The sequence below is a fragment of the Macaca mulatta genome, chromosome 5 (assembly GCF_049350105.2).
Source record: "Macaca mulatta isolate MMU2019108-1 chromosome 5, T2T-MMU8v2.0, whole genome shotgun sequence".
NCBI lineage: Eukaryota > Metazoa > Chordata > Mammalia > Primates > Cercopithecidae > Macaca > Macaca mulatta.
The window spans coordinates 3,418,115-3,444,914 of NC_133410.1; the positions used below are offsets into that span (position 1 = coordinate 3,418,115).

The window sequence follows — 26,800 nt, forward strand, 5'->3', positions numbered from 1 at the left end:
CCAGGTGAGTGCTGCCGAGTGGGTGCCTGCCTGCAGGCCTCCTGCTTCCTTGGCCAGCTCTGCCCAGCTCACTTCTGCCCTGCTGGCCTTCCAGCAGGGTGTCCAGCCAGCCAAGGGTTGCAGGAATGAAGGTGGAGGCGCTGCTGCAGCTGGAGCCATCCAGGTAGCCCTTCCGGGGCTCTGCTGGCTCTCCAGGCTCCCTGGGCCCCTTCGTAGGCTGTTTCAGGAGAGGAGCTCCCAGGTGAGGACAGGGAGGCAGCATTCCCCTCATTTGCCGGCCTTTTTCCTTAACTCCTGCACCAGCCTCCCACATGTCATCAGCAGGATGGGAAAGCTGGAGCAGGTGGACGTCAACCTTTTCTGCCTGGTTGCCACAGACTTTTACAGACACCAGATAGAGGAGGAGCTCGACCGCAGGGCCTTCCAGTCTGTGTTTGAGGTGGTTGCAGCTCCAGGAAGCCCATATCACCGGCTGCTGACTTGTTTACGAAATGTCCACAAGGTCACCACCTGCTGAGCGCCATGGTGGGAGAGACTGTGAGGCGGCAGCTGGGGCTGGAGCCTCCAGAAATCTGCGCCCTGTGCCCTGCCTCCACCGAGCCAGCTTGGTCCCTGTGGGCTTCCGCACATGCCGCGGGCGGCCAGGCAACGTGCGTGTCTCTGCCATATGGCAGAAGTGCTCTTTGTGGTACAGTGGCCAGGCAAGGAGTATCTGCAGTCCCGGTGGGGCTGAGCCTGAGGCCTTCCGGAGAGCAGGAGCAGCTGTGCTGCACGCCATGTGGGTGACCAGGTCCTTTCTCCTGATGCTCACCTGTTGGGTGTTGCCAGGCTGCAGCTGCTCTTGCATCTGGGCCGGAAGTCCTCCCTCCTGCAGGCTGGCTGTGGGCCCCTCTGCTGTCCTGCAGTAGAAGGTGCCGTGAGCAGGCTTTGGGAACACTGGCCTGTGTCTTCCTGGTGGGGTGTGCATGCCACGCCCTGTGTCTGTATGCACAGATGCCATGGCATGTGCTGGGCCAGTGGCTGGGGGTGCTAGACACCCAGCACCATTCTCCCTTCTCTCTTTTCTTCTCAGGATTTAAAATTTAATTATATCAGTAAAGAGATTAATTTTAACGTAACTCTTTCTATGCCCGTGTAAAGTATGTGAATTGCAAGGCCTGTGCTGCATGCGACAGTGTTCGGGGAGGTGGGCAGGGCCCCTGGCCACGCTCCCTCTCCTGTAGCCACTGGCATAGCCTTCCTGAGCACCCGCTGACATTTCCGTTGTACATGTTCCTGTTTATGCATTCACAAGGTGACTGGGATGTAGAGAGGCGCTAGTGTGCAGGTGGCCACAGCAGGACTAAGGACAGGCCCCCACTGTCCTAGGGGCATGCTCGCCTGCAGCCCCTCCTTCTTGGGCACAGACAACTGTTGTTCTCCACCCACATTAGGGACAGCAGCCTCCCTATCAGCTGAGAAGGCCAGCCCTCCCTGGCTGTGAGCAGCCTCCGCTGTGTCCAGAGACATGGGCCTCCCACTCCTGTTCCTTGCTAGCCCTGGGGCGGTGTCTGCCCAGGAGCTGGCTGGCCGGTGTTGGGATCTGCCGTTCCATGGATGCATGCCCCAAGGGTGTCACTGAGCTGTGTTTTGTCTGAGCCTCTCTTGGTCAACAGCAAAGCTTGGCGTCTTGGCACTGTTAGTGACAGAGCCTGGCATCCCTTCTGCCCCCGTTCCAGCTGACATCTTGCACGGGGACCCCTTTTAGTCAGGAGAGTGCAGATCTGTGCTCATTGGAGACTGCCCCACTGCCCTGTCAGAGCCGCCACTCCTATCCCCAGGCCAGGTCCCTGGACCAGCCTCTTGTTTGCAGGCCCAGAGGAGCCAAGTCATTAAAATGGAAGTGGATTCTGGATGGCCGGCTGCTGCTGACATAGGAGCTGGATTTGGGAGCTCTGAGATGGGGCAGGAGCTCTGCTTCCTCAGCCCTTGAGGCGAGCCAGGCGAGGTTGGCGACTGTCATGTGGCTTGGTTTGCTCATGCCTGTTGATGTTTTGGGTATTGAATATGGTAAGTGGAGGAAATGCTTTTCTGGAGTCTGTGCAGGTGCTGCCTTGAGACCCTCAAGCTTCCACCTGTCCCTCTCCTATGTGGCAGCTGAGGAGCAGCTGACATGTGGACTTGTGTGCTGCCCACATACATGAGGGGGCGCTGAAAGGGAGCCCCTGCTCAAAGGGAGCCCCTCCTCTGAGCAGCCTTTGACAGGCCTGTATGAGGCTTTTCCCACCAGCTCCCAACAGAGGCCTCCCCCAGCCAGGACCACCTCGTCCTCGTGGCAGGGCAGCAGGAGCGGTAGAAAGGGGTCTGATGTTTGAGGAGGCCCTTAAGGGAAGCTACTGAATTTTAACAAGAAAGCCACCATTCTTCCGTATTGGTTGGGGGCTCCTGTTTCTCATCCTAGCTTCTTCCTGGAAAGCCTGCTAGAAGCTTTGGGAATGAGGGGAAAGTTCTCAGAACCGTTGCTGCTCCCCACCCACCTCCCCTGCAGTAAGTTATGTCAACAGCTCAGAGACAGAAGTATCACAGGCCAGATGTTGTTCTGCTAGATGTTTACATTTGTAAGAAATAACACTGTGAATGTAAAACGGAGCCATTCCCCTTGGAATGCATATCGCTGGGCTCAACACAGAGTTTGTCTTCCTTTTGTTTACGACGTGATCTAAAACAGTCCTTAGCAAGGGGCTCAGAACACCCCGCTCTGGCAGTGGGTGTCCCCCACTCCCAAAGGCCTGCCTGTGTGCTCCAGAGATGAATATGAGCTCATTAGTAAAATGACTTTACCCATGCGTAAGTCAAGTACACGTGCACGTGCATATGGACACATCTGTAGTTTTATACACGCACATCTCAAGACAGAGATGCATGGCCTCCAAGAGTGCCCGTGTCGGTTCTTCCTGGAAGTTGACTTTCCTCAGACCTGCCAGGTAAAGTTAGCTGTGTGACGGGCGTCCAGGCGCGGGGCTTGGTCAGAGCAGGGCTCATTCATGGCTCACTAGGATCCCACCGGAGAAAACGGTCTCCATATCAACTCTGCCGAAGGGAGGAAGACTTTGTCGCGTTCCTAAAAAACCTATGGCAAGCACCAATCATATTATCCAAATTGTGTTGAAAATGTGATTAATTTGGTTGTCAAGTTTTGGGGGTGAGCTGCGGGGAGACTGCTTTTGTTTTGCTGCTGGTAATATCAGGAAAGACTTTAATGAAACCAGGGTAGAATTGTTTGGCAATGCACTGAAGCGCGTTTCTGTCCCAAAACGTGCCTCCCTTCCGCTGCGGGCCCAGCTGAGTCTGTGTAGGTGACGTTTCCGGCTGCCAAGCGCTCTTTGCTACTGTCCACCCCCATTTCTGCCAGCACACGTGTCCTTTCAGGAGGAAAATGTGAAGCTGAAACCCCTCCAGACACCCAGAATGTAGCATCTGAGAAGGCCCTGTGCCCTAAAGGACACCCCCGCCCCCACCTTCATGGAGGGGTCATTCCAGAGCCCTCGGAGCCGATGAACAGCTCGTCCTCTTGGAGCTGAGCTGAGCCCCCCATGGAGCTCGGGACGGATAGTAAACAGCAATAACTCGGTCTGTGGCTGCCTGGCAGGTGGAAGTTCCTCCCCCTGAGGGGCGGAGTGAGGTTAGTTCTGTGTGTCTGTGGGGTGGAGTCAGCCTGCTCCTGCTACCTGTGAGCATCCTGCCCAGCAGACATCCTCACCCGGCTTTGTCCCTCCCCACTTCCTCCCTCTGCGGGGAGGACCCAGGACCACAGCTGCTGGCCAGGGTAGGCTTGGAGCTGTGCTCCGGAGGGGCCACCTGTGGGAGCGAGAAGAAGGAAGAACTTGAGAGCTGCCGAGGCACCCTGGAGAGCTCAGGATGGTCCAGGCGAGAAGAGGACACTCGCTCGCCAGGCCTGGGCCTCCTGGGAAGGAGGGAGCCGCTCAGAGCGCCGCATGACAACTGAAGGCAACCTGGAAGGTTCAGAGGCCACTCTTCCCCCGTGTGCCTGTCACGCTCTGGTGCAGTCCAAGGAACGCCTTCCCCTCAGTTGTTTCCAAAAGCAGAGTCTCCCGCTGCAATCTGGGTGGTGATTGCCAGCCTTGGAGGATTGTGGCCAACGTGGACCTGCCTACGGAGGGTGGGCTCTGACCCACGTGGGGCCTCCTTGTCCAGGTCTCATTGCTTTGTGCTGTGGTCAGAGGGACTGTCAGCTGAGCCTGAGCTCCCCTGGAGCCAGCAGGGCTGTGATGGGCGAGTCCCGGAGCCCCACCCAGACCTGACTGCTTCTGAGAGCAAAGGGAAGGACTGACGAGAGATGTATATTTAATTTTTTTAACTGCTGCAAACATTGTACATCCAAATTAAAGGAAAAACATTGAAACCATCAGTTGTTGCTGTGTGAGGCTTGCTTTACTTCATGAGAACCTAGACCTTGCTGAGCTGGAGTCTTAGGAAACTGTCTCCTAAGTGCTTCTCCAGCAGGGGCAGAAACTGTCCCACCAGCTAACATCTGACATTACAGAGGGTCCTGCAGGCAGCTGCCAGCAAGGACAAGCCCTGTGTTTTCTGTAGCCAGGGATGAGGAAGTGGCCCCAGGGGCCTGGCTGGGTGCTGCTTCAAGGGCCTTCGCAAACCACAGTACAGGTGGTCTTCCTGCACTGCAGATGGGAGCTGTGGGAGCTGCTGGATCCTTCATGGTCAAGTGACATCATAAGCTTATATGACACACACAAGCCTCAGGACTTGGCCCATGGCACTGGAGCAGGTCATCAGGCCCAGCAGACTAGAGCTGTGTTCTCACAGGGCCCACGACCCTTCTAGCTCCTTGGCCATTGAAACCTGTGTCCCTGACCCAGCTGCTCCCAGGTACCCCCCAAAGCAGCTGGCACATCCCACCTCTGGTGTGGCCTGGGCTGCTGTGTGTCCGCAGGGCCTGCCCCGTCTGTTCTAGCTTGTTTCTCCTGTCTGAACCAGCGCCTACTCCAAGAAGGCTCTGCTCAGCCCAGCGGGGAAGCTTCTAAGCTCGGCCCAGCCTCTGGGAAGCCTTGGTGGTCGGTGGTGTAGTCATCCTGGGATGCAGAACGAAAACCTGCAAGAACAAAACTGTGGCTTCGTCTGGTGCAGGGTATTTAGTTACTGTTTGCTGAGGTCCTGTCTGGTTCTGGCGAATGGGCAGGGGTCGCCCACCCATTCTTTCCCTGCTCTGCTGTCCGCGCCAGGAGAGACGGGGGCCTGTTGGCCAAGGGGGCAGCTCCTGCTGCCTGCTGTCCTTAGGCACGTGCAGGGACCCCCTTTCTCTGAGCAGGATGGGGATCAGTCTGCCAGAGGGATGTGGTGGACAGGCCCAGCCGGGTAAAAATTTCCCCCAGTTGCTCAAAGCATTTGGGGCGGGGCATGCCACTTGAGCTCCTTAAATCTGTCTCATAGGTGACACCGCTCCAGGGCGCCCCAGGGGCTTCTCCCTTCAGAGCTACCAAAGTTCTGGTCACTTCAGAGAAATGGAGCACCCCCTTCTCCCTGGTCCAGATGTGGACAGCCAGACCCTTGGCACACCTAGCACACCTGGCATGGCTGGTAATTTCAGAAAGAAAAGGGGCCGGGGTCCAGTGGGAAGCAGTGGCGAACCCCTCATGCGTGGGCTTTGCGATCCCTCCCCCTGCCACGGCAGAGCTGCCCTCAGCACAGCCTTCCTCTTCCTCATCGGAGAGCACACCCTGTCCCCTTGCCGGGGCTGTGCTCTGTGCCTGCAGTGGTATTTGGTTTTGGCTGCTACTGGCTTTGTTCCAAAGAGGATCTGGAAGTCGCTTCCCCTGTGTGGAGCGTGGAGCACTGTGAGTCAGATGAGGGAAGTAGCCAGGGGGAGGTGAGTACCCGGCGGAGCCGCCACAGAAAGGACTGGGTAGGGGGCCTTGCCTCCACGTGATGTGACACGGCCAGCCGAGGACAGAGGAAGCCCCGTTCCTGGGGGTGTGGGGTGCACCCCTCAGGGAAGCCTGCAGTGGGGCCCAAGGAAAGGCGTTCTCTGCGAGCCCACGAGTCTGCTCTGTGGGCACCGTGACAATGCCCGTGGGCAGAGGTGGGCCCGGCCTTGTCACCAGGACCTCTTTTGGGAAACCATGTGGGCATCCCTTGCGGGTCCCCCAGGTTCTGCAGTCCCAGCGGCCTGGCTGCCTGTTGGGCACATGGCTTGAGCCGCCCAGAGGGCCCAGCCCTGTTGGCAGCCACGTCCTCTGGAGGCCCTGCCGGTGGGGCTGGCTTTCTCTACCCCACACCAGGCCTCCAAGTATACTGGTCGGGGGTGTCTGGGCCCTGGGTGGGCCCCGTGGACCTGTGAGGTCAGGGTCGGGTCATCCCTGGAGGCAGAGGGCTTAAAATTGCAGGTCTGGGTTCCCCTTGTGTGCACAGGCCCCCGCCCTCCGCACTTCATCAGGCAGCTGGCCCCAAAACTGCTCGGACAGGCTGGTCCTGAGGTGGATCCTGGCCCCTGTACCCTCCAGACAGCCCACCTGCCCAACCTTCCACCCTGCCCCAGTGGCAGCAGTGTCGGCCACATCCTTCCCCTCCTGGCCCCAATTGCTCTGGGGAAGTCCAGGCTCCTGAGCCTGCCCAGGGGCCCCCATGATTTGGGCCCAGGACTCCACGTGGTCCTCTGCCTTCACCCAAGCCCTGAACTCCTCGGCTGCCAAATCCCTACCCATCTGCACAGGCTGTGCTCACCACTGCTGCTCCTGGAAGGTGCCCCTCAGTGGGACGCCCACCTCCTCTCTGGGCTTCTGTGTTTAGGAGCCCTGCTGCCCCCTCCCTTGGTCAGTCCCCGTGTCCTCCTGGCCTGTCAGGCAGGGCAGAAAAGCCACCCAGAAATGCTGAGTGGGATGAGAGTCTGGCTGGGCCCAGCCTCATTATTTAGAAGGGATAGAGGCCTAGGGGGCATGCTCCTAGCCTGAGCACAGCAGGACCCTGCCTACGTCCCTGGTCTCCACCAGGGACAGCTGCTGCCGAGGCCTGACCTGCCCCTTCTCCCTCAGGTGCTGCTGGTTGCCCAGCCCCTGGCCCTAGGAGACCCCGCAGCGACCAAGGGTCCCAGCAGGCCATGCAGCTGTGCCAAGGTACGAGCCTTTCCCCAGTAGGGGATAGATGCAGGGACCCTCCCAGGCAGGGGTAGCTGGGTGCCTGGTGCTGCCATCCGCTGCCTGCCCAGTTCTTGTCCTCACATTGGAGGTCGGTGTGAGGGCTCTGCCTCAGGAAAGGCTGCAGAGCTTGCGCTGTCCAGGGCCTCCCATGTGCACTGAGCCCAGGAAGAGAGGGTTGGAGTTGAGCCTTTTACCCTGGAAATGCTGCCTGGAGGATGGTGCGAGTGTGGGGTGGCACCCTGCCAGGCAGGGCTCTGTCTCCCTGTGCCCACTGGAACTCGGGCAGGCAGGGGTATAGGTGCTTCCTCTAGAGCCGTCAGGTGGGGCCCCCAGCAGTGGTGGTGGTGCCCACTGGCCAGCAGCTCCCCCTTCAGCCAGGACAGTAGGCCTGACGCTGTCTCCAGCAGCTCCAAGTGGATTTGTGGAAGGGGGTAGGGGGCAGGGTTCTGGGAGGGCTGTGCCCCCTTAGCCAGCACCGTGCTGGGTGAGATAGTCAGATCCTGTTACCCCTGTTGTAGAGGTGAGGAAACAGGCTGGGGGAAGACATGACTAAGGTCCATGCTGAGTCGCTAGAGCTGCACCCTGAACCCACTGCTGGGACCCCATGACTTTCTGCACACCCCTTGTGCCGGGAGATGCCAAGAGATGCTGGGAGCCAGCCCCACCTCTGCCCTTGGAGTCATGGCTACGGAAAGGGCATTCGGACAGGTCTCCGACCTCACTGGAAAGGGCCGAACCCTGTTCCTGAGCAGCCAGGGCTTCCTAGAGGAGGTGGGCCTTCTAGTCACTCCATCTGCAGGCCCTCCACAGAGCTCTCTGTGCCAGCCCCCAGCACCGAGGGCTGAACTTAGCAGAGGGGGCCTTGTGGGTCCCTCCCATGCCCCGTGCCAGGCAGTAGGGATGATGTCTCCAGAGCCCAAATGGAAGGGGCTGGACTAGTCTCACGGGGCTGATAGTAGGGCCAGGCCTGGACCAGGAACCCGGTGTAGGGGTGCAGAGACCCCTCTGAGTCCCTCACACATCCCTGGGGCCCTCCCCATACACTTTCCTATCCTGACTGTGGGCAAAAGGGAGCCCCAGGTCACCCTCCCCATGCTGGGCACCCACAGTGGGGCCAGGCACCCCCGCCACGCCCCTGCCCTGTCCTTCCCCTGAGAACCTTAGTTCCACCTCCAAGATGCCTCACAGGACAGCAGGGGCAGCGGCAGAGGCTGAGATGCCTCCCCACTCCAGGCTCAGCTGCCCTTCCTGCGGCAGCCCACACCTGAGAGTCTCCTGCAGTTGGTCAGGCCTGAGGAGGGCAGGGGGATGCCTGCTGTCCCTCTGCTGACCACAGTGGCGTTTAGCCTGGGTACCGCGTCCAGCACAGCGCATCCTGCACAGGTGCCGTGGGCTCCACAGAACCCTGCCTGACTTGCATGTGTTACGTTTTGCGTGCTGATGCCTTTGGGCGGGCACTTCTCTGAGCAGAACCCCCAGGCCACACGCTCCTATTCTGCTGCACCTGGGGCTCTCGGCAGGCTGTGGTCCCCTAGAAGCCTGGGGGCATCTCAGTCCTCAGGGCCCGCTCCGCAGCCTGGGCCTCGAGCCCCATCTCCACATGCCGTGCGGAATCTGGCTGCCCATCTGCTCCCTGCGTACCCAGGCTGTGCCCTGCCATGCCCATGGCTCTTCCCAGGAGTGCCCTGTGGCCTCCCCCTGGCTTGCTGGGCTGATTCCCTCCTGTGTCTCAAACAGAGCTCACCTTTGCCGTCCCTGCTATCCTCGCCAGCCGGTGCCAGAGGCCTGTGTCTGTATACCCTGTGACTGCACCTCTGGGCAGGGCCTGGCTCTGACCAATCTGGGCTTCCAGTGTCCACGGACCTGAGGCCCAGGGCGCCTGGGTGCTGCAGCAAGAGAAGCAAAAGGAGCAAAGGGTGGGGATGTGGGGTTCTTGCGAGGGCCCAGCCCTAGGACCCCAGGACCAGGAGACCCAGGGGTCCCGGGGCCCAGCCCCATTTCAGCCTGGCAGAGGCCTTCTGAGGGAGTTAAGGTCCCACAGCCCAGGACTCCCACCAGGGCCAGTGGCCAGCATTGGGGGACTCAGCCTCCTCATCTCCTGTCCTTTCTGTTTCTCCCACCTTTTGCCCCTTTTCTCCTTGCCTGGTCCCACCCAAGTCCCCCTCTTGGCCTGCGTGAGCCGGGACGGCACTGAACTGGGGGCCCATCGCCTGGACGGCGGTGGGAGGCAGGGCTGGGAGCCGGGCCGCTGGGTTTGGGCCTGGACCGCTCGCTGCAATATTGATGGCCCGTCAGTGCGGCCCTGATTCCTGGGCTTTCAGTTAAAAGGTTTCTGTTGTTGTAGCTTATGCAGTTGCTCTGTTGCTATGGAAACGTGACATCAAAATGACGTTTCCCGTTTAAAAGCTTTTAACTAAATTCCTGCCTGTCAGATGTAGGCCCCATTTTGAGCGTGGAGCTGCCTTCGAGCGAGCGTGAGCGGCGCCTCCCGCCCATGGTGCGTGGGGCCGGGCCGGGGGCCTCGCTGAGCCGCTCTCTCACCCCCCAGGCGCCTGGAGCATGGCGGCGGCCGAGGGGCCCGGCTACCTGGTGTCTCCCCAGGCGGAGAAGCACCGGCGGGCCCGCAACTGGACCGACGCCGAGATGCGCGGCCTCATGCTGGTCTGGGAGGAGTTCTTCGACGAGCTCAAGCAGACCAAGCGCAACGCCAAGGTGTACGAGAAGATGGCCAGCAAGCTCTTCGAGATGACCGGCGAGCGCAGGCTGGGCGAGGAGATCAAGATCAAGATCACCAACATGACCTTCCAATACAGGTGGGCGCGCGCGCAGTGTGGGTCCCCCCAGGACAGGCGGCACCGGGCGTGGCGGCCGCTCCTGGCTCTCTCGGAGCTCTGACTCGGGAGGGTGTGTGGGTCCTGGCCTGCCTGTCGGTCTCCTCTGGCCGGGTATGGGCAGAATCCCACGGGGTGAGACAGGGCGCACGGAAACCGTGTGTGCAGCCTTCCATTGGGGAAGTGAGGAAACTGAGGCCCAGCAAGGGCAGGAAACCGGTCTAAGAACTGAGGGGTAGCAGGGGTGGGGCTGGTACTGGGCAGAGGCCAGGATGGCTCCCAGGACGTATGGCCGGTCTGGGCACTGTCCCTCGGAGGCAGCATCACTCATGGTGGTGCTCACTGACCTCACACCCTCCTTTCCCATAGGGAGGCGGCGGCTGCCAGTGCCCTCCCCGCCACCAGGCTCCCAAGCTCAGCAGGGGTTTCAGGGGCCTACTGTGCCACTGGGGAATCGAGACTGCAAGTGAGAAGGAGGCTCCGTGCTCTGCGATGTGGAACATCCACAGAGCCTCTGCCATGAGCCCGTGAGCCCCACTGGGGCTGGCCCTAGGGTTGCGGGGGGTGTTCCCAGAAATCACCAGGTGAGGCACAGGACCGGCCAGCGCGTGGGCGGGGCTTACTGTGCAAAGAAGAAAGAGATGGAGCCCTGCCCTGGCCCAGGACTCCCAGCGTGGGGGCTCCCGGCCTGGCCCCACCTCTGCTCCCACCACATGGCAGGTGGGCCCTTCCTGCCCGGGCAACCTGCAGGGAAGGCCCGAGGGGACCACCCAGCCAAGGAGGCACTGGCACCTCGGAGGAGGGGACAGCTGTGGTCCTACACACCCAGCATCTTAAAGTGTGTGGGTCCCCAGCCCATTAGGATGGGGTCACAGGTGGGCGGGGGTTATGGTGGGGTGAAGGTGTCAGGCACAGGTGGGGTCACAGCTACGGTGTGGGTCTTGCAGGGTGTGAAGGTCATGGGTGTGCGGTGAAGGTCACAGGTGTGGGGTGATGGTTTTGGGTGTGGGGAGGGTCTTGCACAGAGCGAGGGTGGCAGCAAGAGCTGGAAGCCGCAGGGGGAGAATGGCGGCCTAGAGCACCTGGCCCTATGGACGGCCTGGACAGGGCTGGGCCTGGGGCTACCGGAGAGCCTGCCAGCTTCCAGGATGGGAGGGGCTGCTCCACCTCCGGGTCAGGCAGGTGAGCCCGGGGCAGAGAGGCTGGCAGCACCTGAGCCACTTGTGGGAGAGGCAACCCCCACTGCCCTCCACAGGCGAGGAGCCAGCCTCCAGCACAGCAGAAGGGGAGCCCCAGTCCCCCGTCCTGGTGGGAGCAGGGAAGAGGTCCAGCAAGGCCCCGGACAGACCGCCAGGCTGTGGGGTCTCCGCTTTCAGTTGTGTTGATTTGATTTTTTCTGAGCCTCGAAGGAGGGGTCCGGGGCCTGGCCCTGCCCAAAGGCCTCTAGCCAGTCCCCAAAGCCGGGACCTAGGGTGCTGAGCGTGACGGATGTTGGGTTTGAGCGGCTGGCTTGCGACGTGAGGGCTGAGGTGTGAGCCTGGGTGTCTTCAGAGGCTCAGTGGACGCAGGCAGCTGCCCACGGTCCCACTGTTCGCGTGGCCCCACCGTTCCTGTGGCCTCCTAGCCCTGCTCAGGGACCTGGTGAGGAAGGGACACAGAGGGCGGTGGGAGGTGGCTCCCCTCTGACTCAGGAATTCACGGGCACCGCCTCCCCGGCTGGCTCTGGTTGGTGTCTGGCCAGGTTATTCATTATTTATGCTGAAAGCCTCTTCAGCGTCCCAGGGGAGGGCTTCTGTCTCCATTCCTGGAGGCCGGGAGATGAGGGTGCAGCAGAGTGGGGGCCTCCACTCCAGACCCTGCAGTCTGGCGGGCCAAGGGCTGCGCCGGTGCACAGCACATCACGGTTGATGAAGCGCACGGCAGCCCCTCAGAGCTGCCACAGTCAGCCTTCGTTCACCGAGGGGGAAGCTGAGGCCCAGAGCATGAGAGGACTTGCCCAAGGCCACACAATCCTTAGCAGAGGGAGCTGTGGCTGGGTGACTAGATCTTTGTCCTTTTTCTTTATACCCCCAGCCTCCCCATAGCAGAGGCTTTTGTCATTTGTTTGTTTGTTTTACAAGAGCTCTTTACATATTAAGGCTGTTGGGCTGAAGAAGCCTGAGAGGGTGGCTGGTTCTGTGGAGAGTAGTTTGTTGGAGTACAGTTGGGGGCCTCCTACGCTGAGAATAGGCCTTTTCTTATTTCTCCAAAGAGTGGGCTGGCTCAAGTAGGGCAGAGAGAGAAGCCTGGGGCAGAGGTTAGGGATGGGCACCCAGTGCCCGGCCCCACATGCTCTGTGCTGGTGTCTTCGCAGCCACGTGCCACCTTGGGCAGCAGCCCCTGCTCACCATCTGGCTGTGTCTGTTTGCTGGGGGCACCTCATTCAGAAGCCAGCTTATTGTTTCCAGGGACCAGTAGCTACATCCTGGCAGGTAACAAGAGTAGGAGAGAGGAGATGCCCACTCCGAGCACAGGGTGGGTTTGGAGCCCGGCCTCAGGGCACTCTGTCCAAAGGCAGAGTAGGGGGTGGGCTCTGGGCCTTAGGAGGTACTGGGTCTGATGTGGCAGAGACCCCTGCCTCCCCCCAACCTTGTGGCTTCTTTCCTGGCCTGGCCAGAGCTGTCTGGCCGCCCTGGGGCCCTGTCTCCCCTGCCTTGACCTCCCAGAGGCCCAGGGGAGGCCTGGGGACTTAGCCTCTCAGAGGGCAGGACCTGTCTGTGGGAGTAGGTGGGCGCAGGGGGTCCCAGTGGTAATGAGGCATCAGGCAGTGTGGGAAGGGGCCCATCCGGCCCACCCCAGGGCTTCTGGGCAGGTCGCAGGTTGTAGTGCTGGATCTAGGCTCCTGCCCAGACTGTAGGTTCAACCAAGAATGGCACGGGAGCCCAGCCTGCTGTTTGCTTTATTAAATCTGCCCTGCATCTGGGGGAGGGGCTTACTTCAATCATCCCCATGTCATTGATCTAAAAATAGAGGCTCAGAGAGGTGAATGAACCTGCCCAAGGTCACACAGCAAAGTGTGGAGATGAGATACTGACTCAGGGCTGTGGACACTGAAGCCTGTGCTCTAACGCCAGTGGCTGTCGCTCCCTGAGGCATTCTCTCCCAAACAGCACAGTTACTCTATCACAAAATATTATCACTATATTTATATATCTTATAATACCTTATTATTACAATAATACCTTATTACTCTACCTTTCAAAATGACTTATTTAAAAAGCAGTATTTGCTCATTGCAGAGAGTCTAGAAACTACAGAAAAGTGAGGGAAAAGCAATAGGACCAGCCCCAAGGTCCCAGCATGCACAGGTAACCTTAGTAATACTGGGACGCGTGCTTCCTTTTTAACATCTGAGCCCGTTTAGGTCCTGAAGCCTGGCTTCTTTCTAAGTCCAATGTCATCTTGACCCTGGAGCCTGGCCAATTTTGCTGGGGAGGCCCTTGCTGGCTGAGAGCGGCTCCGGCCTGTGCCGGCGCGGTGCGCCCCTCTGCTGAGGCTGGGCAGGACGGGCTGGGCCAGCTCTGTTTCTCACCCTTGGCTCTTGTGTCTCTCGTTTCAGGAAATTAAAATGCATGACAGATAGCGAGTCCGCCCCGCCCGACTGGCCCTATTACCTAGCCATTGATGGGATTCTGGCCAAGGTCCCCGAGTCCTGTGATGGCAAACTGCCGGACAGCCAGCCGCCGGGGCCCTCCACATCCCAGACCGAGGCGTCCCTGTCGCCGCCCGCTAAGTCCACCCCTCTGTACTTCCCGTATAACCAGTGCTCCTACGAAGGCCGCTTCGAGGACGATCGCTCCGACAGCTCCTCCAGCTTACTGTCCCTTAAGTTCAGGTAGTGTGTCTGCTTGTCCTTCCCCTGCCCTGGAGTGTCTCAGCCCCCACCATTTAGAGAAAGGGACTGGGAGCGGTGAGGGCGGCGGCGGTCGCAGTGGTTGCAGAGGCCGTGGCTGTGGGCAGCGCCTCCAGGGACAGGTGGCCTCAGACCAGGGCGGACTTTAGTGTCCACAGGCAGACCGAGTTCGTCTCCCAGCTCCATCACTTTTGAGCTGCATGGAAAGTTCCTTGACTTCTCTGGCCTCAGTCTCCCTCCTATAAAATGGTGATAAATCAGTACCTTTCTCAGAGGGTGGCTGGGAGCATTGTGGGAGGGAAGACACAGCACGAGGCCCGGCACACGGAGGGAGACCAAGCCCCAGACCCAAGAATGCGCCCCCTGGCCTCCCTCACCCCACACGGACCCCACCCTCACAGGCTGGTGGCCCCTCAGCGCTGGGGAGGGTGTCAGGCTGCACCTCATCACGTGTTGCCGTGGGGATGGCCCATCCCCTCTGCCGTCCATCCCACACTTCAGACCACGCCTGTGCCGGCCGCGTGACTGTGCCTGCGAGATGCTCACAGGGCAGCCGGGAGCCAGGCAGCATGCAGGACAGACACCTGCGGGGTGGGCCCGGGGAGCCCAGAGAAGGTGCTTTGGAGGAGGGGACATTTGGGATGGGCTTTCAAGGTAAAATAGAAGTTGGCCATTTGGAGGCAAGAACAGGAAGATTGTGGATTTGAGTCACAGCTTCTCCCCTGCCCTGGTCTTCAAGTCTTTCTGACAGGAGGTGGGGTGAGGAAGGCGTCTCCGAGGAGGGTCCCCCCAAGCTGGCACCTCCCATGCTGGGGGCTGCTGCTTGACTCAGGATTTCTCATTGAAGACCCGAGACAAAAACGCTTTTGCTGGCAGCTAGAAGGAACCAGCAGGAGGCCTGAGATTTATGGCTGCTGTTCCTGTGGACTGAGCCCAGTTCCCGGACTCAGCTGCCTGGGGCCTTGCACAGGGCTGGGGCGTGGGGACTGCCCTCCCTGATCAGGACCAAAGCACTGCGCTCCTGCCCCTGGGGTTGGCTGCACCCTCCCAGCTCAGAGTGGAGCGTGGGCCAGGGGTGAGCAGGCACTGGAGCAGGGCCTTGGAGTTTGTGGGTTTTGGCAGCTCCCTGCCCTTCAGGGAGGTCTGCTGAGACCACGGGTGGCCCCTACCCCAGCAGCAGAGCGCTCAGGAGGTGCCCACAGGGCTGGACTGCCTTTACCTGCCACCTCTACCAGAGCTCCAAGGGCCTGGTGAGAGAGCCCAGGCCTCTTGTGGGCCCCACACCCTCTAGGTGCCTGTCCTCCTGCCTCTCTACCAAGGTGTGCTGGCCCCATTTCTAGGCCGCCGGGAGATTAAAGGGGCTCACATCTCATGCCCTTCCTTCTGGGACCTCAGTTTCCCCATCTGCCTAAGGCCGGGTGGGGCTGGTGGTCTCTGGCTTCCCTACAGGTGTCCTGAGTACTCTGCACTACCCAGCACCCCTCACCCCTGCCTTCTTCTCTCCCTGGGTGTGGCCTCTCCACCCCTGGGCATCAACTGGGGCTGAGCCCCCACCTACCCAGCTCGGTGGGTGAGGGATGCTCCCTGGCAGGATGTGCCCCTCTGCAGCCCAGATCATCCCACCCTTTCCAGCCCGAAGTGGTGTGGATTGTCCTGGGACCCTGGTCCTTGGGGTCGTCTGCTAGTTGCAAAGGATGGCAATGCCTGTGGCCTCTCTTTCTTTCTCTTCATTTTTTTTCTTTTTCTTTTTTTTTTTTTTTTTTGAGACGGAGTCTCGCTCTTGTGCAGAGTGCGGTGGCATGATCTTGGCTCACTGCAACCTCTGCCTCCCAGGTTCAAGCGATTCTCCTGCCTCAGCCTCCCGAGTAGCTGGGATTACAGGCGCCTGCCACAATGCCTGGCTAATTTTTGTATTTTTAGCAGAGATGGGGTTTCACCATGTTGGCCAGGCTGGTCTTGAACTCCTGACCTCAGGTGATCCACCTGCCTCAGACTCCCAAAGTGCTGGGATTCCAGGTGTGAGCTGCCGTGCCTGGCCACACCTGTTACTTTCTTACTGTCAAAGGGGGCGGGTTTTGGCCCCTCCTTTGCACATGGAATATGAGACCCTGAGTAAGTGACCTGACTCCCTGGGGCCTCAGTTTCCCCATTTGCCTAGTAGGATAATTGGGAGGGTCCGGTGAGGCCCCCGGTGTGCCCAGGCTCTGTGGCCAGCACGTCCACAGCTGGCGCTATCCTTCCAGGTCGGAGGAGCGACCGGTGAAGAAGCGCAAGGTGCAGAGCTGCCACCTGCAGAAGAAGCAGCTGCGGCTGCTGGAGGCCATGGTGGAGGAGCAGCGCCGGCTGAGCCGCGCCGTGGAGGAGACCTGCCGCGAGGTGCGCCGCGTGCTGGACCAGCAGCACATCCTTCAGGTGCAGAGCCTGCAGCTGCAGGAACGCATGATGAGTCTGCTGGAGAGGATCATCACCAAGTCCAGCGTCTAGGCCAGCAGGTGGCTGCGGCGGGGCCGGGCCACCCAGGGCAAGCCACTCAGGCCAGGCGGGCAAGGGGGCCGCCCCATGAGAGGAGACCGCCTTCCACCTGGCCTCTGGCGGGATGTCCCTTCTGAGGGGTGTTTTGAGGAACCCCCAGGCCCTGGGGACGGTGAGGCTCCAGTCTCCAGCATGAATGCCCTTCCTCAGACACAGGCCAGGGCCTCCGGGGGTCACTCTGAGTAAGAACATCCTAGAGCCACTCTCCAGTGTCGTTACTATCAATAATCTTGACATGGCTTTGATATTAAATGTATACTTTTTCATTCTTGCCTGGACCGCACGGTTTGCTGTTGCTGACTTGGTGAGGATGCCCTGATTGATGGATCCCAAAAATGAAAGCAGGTGCAAATGGGTCGGGGCAGGCTGGAGCTGGGGGGAAAGCTCTGCCCTGAAGGGAACCTGTGTCCTCCCTCACCAGGACCTCTGCGTCTGTCCTTAAATGGCCTCCCACGCCTGATGAGAACCCCAGGGAGCCTTCCGGGAGGTTTTTATTCAGCTCTGTTGGGAGCATCAGGTGTTTCCACTGCCTCCTTAGCAATGACACGAATAAAAGTCGTAACACCTGCTCGCACGCACGGCCCTGTTAGATGTTCTGGGTTCTGGAGATGTCATGGTAGACGACACAAAGGCCCTGCCTCTTGGAGCTTATGCTCCCATGCGGGGAAGACCAATGGGTCAGTAGAGAAATGCTTGCAGGTTGTGATAAGTGCTGGAAGGGAGGGGTTGGCGTGAGGACACGGAACCAGACTTACATGGAGCTGGGAACAGTGGCCACACAAGGAATCGCCGGTGTGAAGGCCCAGAGGCAGAGGACACTGGAGCAAGCCCCAGGAGCAGCCAGGAGGCTGGTTGCCAGCAGCCAGGCCACGGAGGCCGGTGCAGCCCGTGGGGAGGAGTGTTCATGGTTTTCAAGCTTAGTGAGAGTGTTTCGGCCAGTGCAGCTCTGGGTCTGACATCCGCGGGGGACAGGGGGGCGGTGGAGCAGCCACAGCTGCAAGCTCAGCTCACTGCTGGACCTTCCACCAGTTGCAAACTCTTTCCAGAAGCTCCAGCTTTCCAAAAGTTGAATTCTCTATAAGCCTCCTTGGCCAGGACTTGGGCGTTTCTTGCCCTGGCTGCCAAGGAGGCTGGGGCCAGGTGTGTTTGAGTCACCTCCTGGACTTAGGCAAGTGGCCACCCACTTCTTGGCAGGTGGGTTCTTGGCAGGTGGGTCGGCAGGTGGACAGCATGGTTTGACTCAGGGTTCAGAAAATCTCCCTCCGGCTGCCAGGTGAGCAGGCCATGGAGACACCTGCGGAGACAGGTGCGGAGACAGGTGCGGAGGCAGGTGCGGAGGCAGGTGCGGAGGCAGGCGTGGAGGCAGGCGTGGAGGCAGGTGCGGAGGCAGGCGTGGAGGCAGGCGTGGAGGCAGGCATCCTGCCAGGCAGTGCTGTGGTCATCCTGTGACAGGCAGCAGCAGCTCATCCAACCCTCTAGGGGGTCTGGAGGTCAGCCAGGCACGGGAGTAGCTTGGGCTCCCCTGGGCGTGGGAGCAGCCTGTGGACCATGGTGGTGTGGAGGATGATGCCCTAGGCCTGCTTGTGTGAAGGAGAGGCCGGCGTGCTCTGTGGCGCCCAGAGGGGAGCTGGGCAAGAAGGATTCACTTTGCTCTGAGGGTCCTGGAGCTCCCACCCTCCTCAGCGATCTCCCCAGAGCCTGTGTGACGAGGACTTGGCCCACGTTGCTGTGGGATGAGAGGCAGAGTGTCGTGAGGGTTTAATGAGCGGCAGCAGTGGTGGGAGGAGGGAACAGCAGCCAGCACTGTGGTGCCAGTTTCCAGATGCCAGATGACGCCGCTGACCCTGTGGTTGGGAAGAGATGCACAGAGCTGGCCTTTACAAGCCAGTGTGGCTGCCACAGCGCCTGCCGAGAAGCAGAAGGAAGGGTGGCCCCAGGAGGACAGAGGATGCGGGCACATCTAGTGATGCGGGCCTGGGTTTTGGGAGCTTTTGCTCTGGCCAGTTTCCAGCTCAGGGACCCACCCACCTCACCGTCAAGACACTGCCCAAGAAATCATTTGCTTAACAAACACACTGGGCTCCCACTGGGCACCTGTGCCACCCTAGATGCTGGGAACCCAGCCATGACACAGGCACCTGCCTCCGGCTGCTGACCACTGAGGCTGGCTAGCAGCTTCCACGGGGCCAGTGCGGGGTTCCCGAGCCTCTTAACAGGGAGCCAGCCCCAAGCCCTCAAGAGGGAAGGGTGCCCGTGGCCCTGGCAGGAAGGTTAGGCTGGACACTCCCGCGAGACGTAGCAGATGGAGGTTCTAAATAATGTAGCGACTTCTTCGCCTTGAAACCGCTCTAGAGTCAGCCATGACGCACTGGGACTGCAGTAGCTGCCAGGCTTCCGGGACGGCACACCGTGAGGCGCTGCTGTGCTTGGGTTAGAAGTGGTTTTGGTCTGTTTTCTTCTCGCCCTCTCTAATCAGAGTCGGTGATTCATGCCCCTTTCCACCACCTTAGAGAAGGGGCAGGCGCTGCCCGTGCTCCTCCAGGCTGCAGCATCTCAGGTCGGCAGAACTCAGCTGTGGAATCTCCTGGGGTTGGTGCCGTTCATTAGCAGCGTGTCCTTAACAACCTTCTGATTTCTTCCTTAGTTGTTGGTTCATTAAGGAGGAAAAAAATGATGATGTTAGCCATCGCTAAAATATTTGATAAGATCCAGCAAAGCAGTGGGTTAACACTGAAAACCAAAACCAAGAGCCACGCAGGTGTGCCTGCTTTTCGCCTGTAGTATTTCATGTTGTTTTCACGTTTTTAGCGGATGCATTAAGATACGTAAACAAAAGAAGCAGGATGAGAGATGAAGAAAGTAGAGGTACCTTTGTTTTCAGATCTCATTTTTGTATACCCAGAAAGCCAAATGTACAAAAGACTGGGCGCTCTTTAAACCAGCTGAAACTTGTTGAAAATGACAATGAAGAAATGTCCCATTCAGAGTTGGAGTGAATTTAACCCAGAAGGAACAGGACCCGTACTGAAGAGAGCTATGCAGTCTTATTGAGCTGGAGAAACCTAGCACACTCCCGAAAGCTCCAAAGTCAATGTCATCATTGTATTACTGTCATTCCAACCGTACTCTCAATAATGCCGCTTTTTGGTTTTGAAGTGGACACGATGATGTTTACATTCATATGAAGAAAGAACAGGGCCAAAAGTCCAGGGCCAGTCAGCGTGAGAAGACCGATCGGCCTCCCTCAGAGTCGCGGAGTTGGAGCCGCAGACTGAGATCATGTGGCTGCTGGAGGCCAGGACGAACGTCGGGAAATGGAGACTCCTGCGATGCTGGTGGGACGTGGTATAGCCACTTCCAGGGACAATTTGTGTCCCCTCCTAAAGCTGGAGGAACACGTTTCCTCCCCTGGGCAGTGCCACTCCTAGACAGGTCACCTGGCAGCAGCTATCCTCAAACTGAGGACCCCTCAACACTCTTCAAAATCATTAAAAGTGGGCCAGGCACGGTGGCTCACACCTGTAATCCCAGCACTTTGGGAGGCCGAGACAGGTGGATCACGAGGTCAGGAGATGGGGACCATGCTGGCTAACATAGTGAAACCCCGTCTCTACTAAAAATACAAAACTTAGCCGGGTGTGGTGGCGGCGCCTGCAATCCCAGCTACTTGGGAGGCTGAGGCAGGAGAATGGCGTGAACCCGGGAGGCGGAGCTTGCAGTGAGCCGAGATCACACCACTGCACTCCAGCCTGGGCGACAGAGCGAGACTCCATCTCAAAAAAAAAAAAAAAAAAATTATTAAAAGTACCAAAGAACTTTTGCTTATGTGAGTTCTAATGACCAATATTAATATACATTAGAATACCTTATTAGAAATTAAACCTGAGACCTTTGGAAAACATGTATTCATTTCAAAATAGCAATAAACCCACAACATATTAACATAAATAACAATTGTATGAAAAACGTATTTTCCAAAACAAAAAGTTTTTGGGAGAAGTGTGGCGTAGTTTTACATTGTTGTAAATCGCTGGCTTAAGAGAAGCCCACTGGCCTCTCTTCAGGCTCCAGTCTGCCCACTGTGGTGGTGTTTTGGTTGTGAAGTATAGGGGTGAATGGAGAATCTAAGCCTTACCCAGATGTGTATTTGAAAAGAAAAGGAGCATTTTAATAACCTTTGCAAATAATTGGGATATTCTTCCTTGATCCTCTTCCAACACTGGACAGGTGGTTTTTTTTTTTTTTTTGAGACGGAGTCTGGCTCTGTCACCCAGGCTGGAGTGCAGTGGCGCGATCTCGGCTCACTGCAAGCTCCGCCTCCCGGGTTTACGCCATTCTCCTGCCTCAGCCTCCCGAGTAGCTGGGACTACAGGCGCCCGCCACCTCACCCGGCTAGTTTTTTGTATTTTTTAGTAGAGACGGGGTTTCACCGTGTTAGCCAGGATGGTCTCGATCTCCTGACCTCGTGATCCGCCCGTCTCGGCCTCCCAAAGTGCTGGGATTACAGGCTTGAGCCACCGCGCCCGGCCTGGACAGGTGGTTTTTATTTTATTTTATTTTTTTTGAGACGGAGTCTTGCTCTGTGGCCCAGGCTGGAATGCAGTGGCGTGATCTCGGCTCACTGCAAGCTCCGCCTCCCGGGTTCACGCCATTCTCCCTCCTCAGCCTCCCGAGTAACTGGGACTACAGGCGTCCACCACCGCGCCTGGCTAATTTTTTGCATTTTTATTAGAGACGGGATTTCACCGTGTTAGCCAGGATGGTCTCAATCTCCTGACCTTGTGATCCGCCTGCCTTGGCCTCCCAAAGTGCTGGGATTACAGGCGTGAGCCACCGCGCCCGGCCCACAGGTGGTGGTTTTTTACTGGCTGGTTGTGTGTGGAATCTGAAACCCTATCGGTGAACTTCCACTTCATTTCAGGAGAATCTGTTGGTCTGTCTTGTGCTTCATGGACTCTGTCCATCATGCTTCTGTGACCTCACACACTGGGCCTGTGGTTCACTAAGTTATGTGGAGATTCCAAATGCTGACACAGTTCCTCAATCAGTGTTTTAAAATCACTTTTGATGATATCACCAATCTTAGAAAAGTCTTTAAGCTGGAAAGGTGATGAGCTCATGGTGGTGGATACAGAATTTCAGAATTCTGATTTTTGCATGAAAGCTTGAATTTTATCATTGGTGACAAATGCTGTCAGCTATTTTCTTTGAATCAGACAGGCTCATAGGCTCACTTTGTTCATTTTCAAAAAAAAAAAAAAAAAGGTCTGTCAGGACACCCAAGGCCGAACAACCAGAGTTTTTGCACATCCTTTTCTCGAGTAAAAAGTGTGCTCCATACGTGTGTTCCAGATCCAGATGGCAGCACAGCTGCATTTCCCCAGCGTGGGCGTGGGGCAGGTGTGCCTTCCGATTGCTCAAGCAGAACGTTGAAAAGACGTGGACTCCGGGGTCAAGACCTCACACACGTGACCATTTTCACTCCCTCGAGGACATTTGGAAGTGACCGGCGTTTTGCACTGCAGCTGTGCGGTGTGAAAGCCCCTCAGGGCTGCACCAGGGCTGGGGCCTGCCTGCGTTCCTGCTCGGGTCTCGCCACATCAGTGCACACATCGGCTCGATGAAGACCCTGTGAAGACCCCGTGATCATCAGACTATGAGGAAAGCAGCTGCAGCCTCAGGGACCCTTGGAGACCCACAGGCCGAGACCTGAGAGCCACTGCCTGAGTGCTGGAGCGTGCACACAGGTGACCTGAGCGAGCCTCGTCTGTCCTTGCCCGGGACCCGGAGCTGGCTCCCTGGCGATCGGTGGACACACGGGCGCCATCACACAGAGGGACCCTCCATGCCACTGGGTGGTGTCATCACAGCACGTGGGAACCGTGCCCCCAAGAGGACCCGGAGGGACCCCCTGCTGCCTTGTAGGCACTGGGGATAGTCAGGTGGAAAGCAGACACACATCTGTGTCTTTACAGGGTTTCGAGTTGAGGGTGGAGCTAGATCAACAATAAACACATGAGTATCCAGTATAAGAGACGTGCTTTCCAGGGAAAGAAGGCTGTAGGGGGATCGGAGCCGTGGGGAGAGGGAGAAGGCCTCCCCACAATGTCACGTGAGCAGACGGAGTGGGAGGGGCGCCCCTCACCTGGGCGCTGGGAGCTGCACTGTCTAGGCGGGAGCCGGCTCTGAGGGCGAGGTGGGCCCGGACAGGAACACCAGGTTTCCGCTGGCACAAGAGAGTCCCGGAGCAGGGAGGGTCAGGCGTGGTGTGGAGCCCGGGAGGTGGGTGAGAGGTGCTCAGGAGGCATCCTGGCCTGGGGGAGGATACAGTGGTCGGACTGGCGCAGGCCTTGGCTGTTGCCTGGGCGTGGGGAAACACCGGAACCTGTGTGCTGGCTCTGCGCTCACGTCATCTCCAGGACTCAGAACACGCGAGAGGCGCACGTGGCGGAGTGTGTGGGGGAAGGTGCTGCCTGCGGTTTCAGCCCAAGTTCATCTCCACTGGGCCTGGTGGGAGAGGGCGCCCTACACCTAGAACACAAGCATCTTACACTAGAAAAAGCCAGTTGGAAGCCCCTGGGACCGCCCTGCCTTCCAAAATAGAAGCCGAGAGCTGACACATCTGTGGGGGACGCGGCCAGCCAAGCTGTGAACACTGTGCACGTGTGGATTCCTGGCACATCTGTGGCTTGTGCAGGGACCACCATAAGCTCCCCTCCGCTCAGGGAAGTGGGACCCCTGCACAGCCCCTGCCCAGCACGCAGTGGTCCGCCTGGCGCCTTTCGCTGCCCTCTGTTTATCTCTGCCTTGCCAGGCACGAGCTCAGCTTCACTGCTTTCCGTCAAGGCTAATCCGCTCTCCTGCTCTGCACCACCAAGTCCAGACCTCAAACGCCTTGTCCCCCACGAATGTCATATTTACCCCCAGAGGACCTAGGGGGTAAAATTACCCCCTAGAAGACTTAGAGGACAGGAGGGAGCAGGTACACTGGGTAGCGTGGTAAAACCCACACGTCCCTCAGGTCTGCCCTCCCCAGTGGGGCCAAGTGCCCACACCTTGCACTCCCTCAGAAAGGCTGTGGCATTTGGGGAACGCCTTCGGGTCTGGAGCTACACGTAGGCCGCATTTGGATGTTTTCCCTGGTCCTTTTTCCAGGCAGCCCACAGGCTACAGCTGAGGGTGCGCCCGGGGTGAGAGAAGAATCTGCGGGGCTCTGGGCTGCCCTTGCGGCGTGAGCCGTGCGCTCCTGCTGCCGGGCGTGCTGGGCAGAGGCATGTCTGGGGTCTTGGACAGTTCTTCCCTGGAGGTCACGGAGGAGGCCCTGTGGCTGTGGGACTAAGCCACACCAGCATTGGGAAGTTCTCCTTTGTAAACAGTTTTTAGGGTGTGCCCCTCTCAGCCTGAGTCCGACCTCACAGAGACTCCGCCAGCTGCTGCTCACTGTCATGACCCCCTTCAGCTCATGCCAGCCCGCCTGGTCTGCTGCTAAGAACCAGCGCTGGCACAGTGTGCATCTCTCCCCTGCCCAGCCTTTTCTCGCACAAGTACGTGCTGCTGTGAGCCTTGCCATTTTCGCCAATATACCTGCATTAAAAAGGTTTGCTTCTTGTTAATGCTGGCAGAATGCCCTCCTCCTCTTGAACGGGAGAATCGGATTCCAGTGTGCGGAGGCTCGGCCGTCTCATGGGCCCCTTACTGATGGGGGATTGTTCCAGGCTTTCTCTGCAATAAACCGTGGTGCAGCGGGTGTCTCGATGTGTACTTGTGTACACCAGCAAGTTTTGAAGAATGAGACAAAACACTTATTAACTCTAGGGGAAACGAAAGGTCGTAAGGAAAGGGAAAGTCGTGCTACAAATGGCTCACACGTGAGGTCGGGTTGAGATTTACTTTTTTCCACACAGATATCCTGTTGTTACAGCACCGTTTGTAGAAGAGGGTGCCATGTCGCTATGGAATGGCTGTGGACTCTTTCTTGAAGATGAATGGCCTGTGGATGTGTCGGGCCCACTCTGGAGTCTGCATTCTGTCCGTTGATAATGATGTCTGTCCTCACGTCAGTACACACTGTCCTGATTACTGTACGTCTTGAAACCTGGTCTAATAAATCTTTCAACTGTATTATTCTTCTTAGAAAGTGGATATTTTTTAAGTCTTTAGCATGTCCTCATATTCTTTTTTGTTGTGGTAAAATACACTCAATATACAATTTACCATTTTAATTATTTTATGTATTTATTTTATTTTGTTTTATTTTTGAGATGGAGTTTCACTCTCGTTGCCCAGGCTGGAGTGCAAAGGCAAGATCTTGGCTCACTGCAACCTCCGCCCCCCGGGTTCAAGCGATTCTCCTGCCTCAGCCTCCCGAGTAGCTGGGATTACAGGTGTGCGCCACCGCACCTGGATAATTTCTGGATTTTTAGTAGAGACAGGGTTTCACCATGTTAGCCAGGCTGGTCTTGAACTCCTGACCTCAAGTGATCTGCTCGCTTTGGCCTCCCAAAGTGCTGGGATTACAGGCGGGAGCCACTGTGCCCGGCCCATTTTAATGATTTAGAAGAGAGCAGTTCAGTGGCATCCAGTACATTCACATCATTTGCATCCATCACCACCATCCCTCCACAGAATTCTCATTTTGTCAAATGGAAACTCTGTCCCTCTTAAACACAAAGTCCCATTATCTCCCCACCTCCCCAGCCCCGGGCACCCATCGTTCTTTCTGTCTCTGTGCATTTGACTACTCTAGGGACCTCATATAAGTGGAATCACACAACATTTGTCCTTTTGTGCTGCTTATTTCACTCAGCATAATGTCCCACCCATGCTGTCACGTATCAGAGTTTCCTTCCTTCTCAAGGCTGAGTAATATTCCACTGTCTTCCACCATGTTTTGTTTATCCGTTCTTTTTTTCTTTTTTCTTTTCTTTTTTTTTTTTTTGAGACAAGGTTTCACTCTGTCACCCAGACTGGCACTGCCTCGACCTCCCGGCTTAGGTGGTCCTCCCACCTCGGCCTGCTCAGTAGCTGAGACTACAGGGGCTCGCCACTGCATTCAGTTAATTTTTGTATTTTTTGTAGAGAAGGGGTTTCACCATGTTGCCCAGGCTTGTCTGGAACTCTTGGGCTCAAGTGATCGGCCCACTTTAGCCTCCCGAAGTGCTGGGATCACAGGTGTGAGACACCGTGCCTGGCCTTGATTCATGTTTTGAAGCACACTGGGGTTGCCGCGCCTTTGAGCTAATGTACGTAGTGCTGTTGTGAACATGGGCTGTGTGCGAATGTCTCTTAGAGACCCTACGTCCAGTGCTTGTGGGAATACCCGGATGTGGAATTACTGGGTTGTATGGTAAATCTACATTTAACTTCTTGACGAATCAGCAGCAAATATTTTTGTACTATTCCTACATACAGAATTTCTGGATCAAAGGAGGATGCATTTAGATTTTTAATAGATGTTGTCAAAATACCTCCTCAAGATGCTATTTAAATAATTTAAGATCCTAAAAAAGACAAAAATGTCCCCATTCATGTTATGAACCAACCAAAGCCTTACTACCAAAACCCGATTTTTTAAACATACAAAACAGCCCAGACATGGTGGCTCACACGTGAAATCCGAGCACTTTGGGAGACCGAGGTAGTGAATCGCTTGAGCCCAGGAGTTCGAGACCAGCCTGGGCAACATAGCAAGACCCATCTCTACAAAACATGCAAAAAATTAGCCAGGCGTGGTGGCACATGCCTGTAGTCCCAGCTACTCTGGAGGCTGAGGTGGGAGGATCACCAGAGCTTGGGATGTCAGGGCTGTGGTGAGCTGAGATTGTGTCCCTGCACTCCAGCCTAGGTGACAGAGCAAGACATTTTCTCAACAAAACAAAACAAAAACGAAAACAGAAAAGGAGATTTGCCATGTTCTTGTGTGGGAGGATAAGAAGGAAATGCCAAGCTCCTGAGGCAGGATGTAAACGTAACTCCAAGTAGAGCCTGGCACATCTGAACAATTGACATTTAATGATGGGAGCTGAGTGATGAGAATGCAGGGACACAGAGGAGAGCAACACACACCAGGGCTGTCGGAGGAGAGGCTGGGAGGGGAGAGGATCAGAAAAACAAGTAGTGGGTCCTTGGCTTGACTTAAAAGGCTGAACCTAAAAAGAAAAGTAGGATAAAATGACTTTAAGCTTCTTGTGGAAGAAAATAAAGGAAAAGAGGGATAGCGGCCCCAGGGCTGGTTCACTAGGGAGAGAAACTTGTGTCAGCTCCCAGCACTCTAAACCACGTGGCGCTGCCACAGAACAAACAGTGTGGGGCACGCACGGCCACACAGGGACAGCCCAGCTCGCCACGAGGGTCACCCTCTTGTCTAGCGGTGCGTAGGTGTACTGGTGCAAAAA

The 26,800-nt window shown here is 57.4% G+C and overlaps 2 protein-coding genes and 1 long non-coding RNA gene across 7 annotated transcripts in view; all 3 read left to right on the forward strand.

Annotated features, from left to right (window-relative positions):
- HTT (huntingtin) overlaps positions 1-4,408 on the forward strand; it is a 166,768-nt gene extending 162,360 nt beyond the window's left edge. For both annotated transcript variants that reach the window (XM_028848247.2, XM_078003004.1), the window contains one exon: positions 304-4,408. In XM_028848247.2, coding sequence (XP_028704080.2) covers positions 304-517 — 214 coding nt within the window. In that variant the 3' untranslated portion in view covers positions 518-4,408. The remainder of the gene's footprint in view (positions 1-303) is intronic.
- MSANTD1 (Myb/SANT DNA binding domain containing 1) lies at positions 2,987-24,527 on the forward strand. 4 transcript variants are annotated; one of them, XM_078003068.1, is made up of 7 exons: positions 5,009-5,146; positions 5,449-5,595; positions 7,047-7,127; positions 9,700-9,964; positions 13,581-13,856; positions 16,118-16,286; positions 21,759-24,527. In XM_078003068.1, exons 2-7 carry the CDS (start codon positions 5,520-5,522, stop codon positions 21,837-21,839), a joined length of 948 nt encoding a protein of 315 aa, XP_077859194.1. In that variant the 5' UTR covers positions 5,009-5,146; positions 5,449-5,519; the 3' UTR covers positions 21,840-24,527. The 4 variants fall into 4 exon arrangements, with proteins under 4 accessions (XP_077859195.1, XP_077859196.1, XP_077859194.1 ...); XM_078003069.1 differs by lacking the exon at positions 21,759-24,527 and having other exon boundaries at positions 2,987-5,146; positions 16,118-16,672; XM_078003070.1 differs by lacking the exon at positions 21,759-24,527 and having other exon boundaries at positions 4,802-5,146; positions 5,449-5,884; positions 16,118-16,672.
- LOC144341098 (uncharacterized) lies at positions 18,183-21,693 on the forward strand. The gene is made up of 2 exons (XR_013417698.1): positions 18,183-19,900; positions 21,230-21,693. It is a non-coding gene; the product is annotated as an uncharacterized LOC144341098 (long non-coding RNA).
- Positions 24,528-26,800: the final 2,273 nt, after the last annotated feature.

Bases quoted from the DNA above. Each gene is read 5' to 3' on its own strand.
- MSANTD1 (XM_078003068.1), top strand. From the start codon at position 5,520: ATGGAGCACCCCCTTCTCCCTGGTCCAGATGTGGACAGCCAGACCCTT. The intron at 13,857-16,117 runs GTAGTGTGTCTG...CTATCCTTCCAG, and splicing joins TTACTGTCCCTTAAGTTCAG to GTCGGAGGAGCGACCGGTGA. The intron at 16,287-21,758 runs GTGCAGAGCCTG...CGTGTGTTCCAG, and splicing joins ACCAGCAGCACATCCTTCAG to ATCCAGATGGCAGCACAGCT.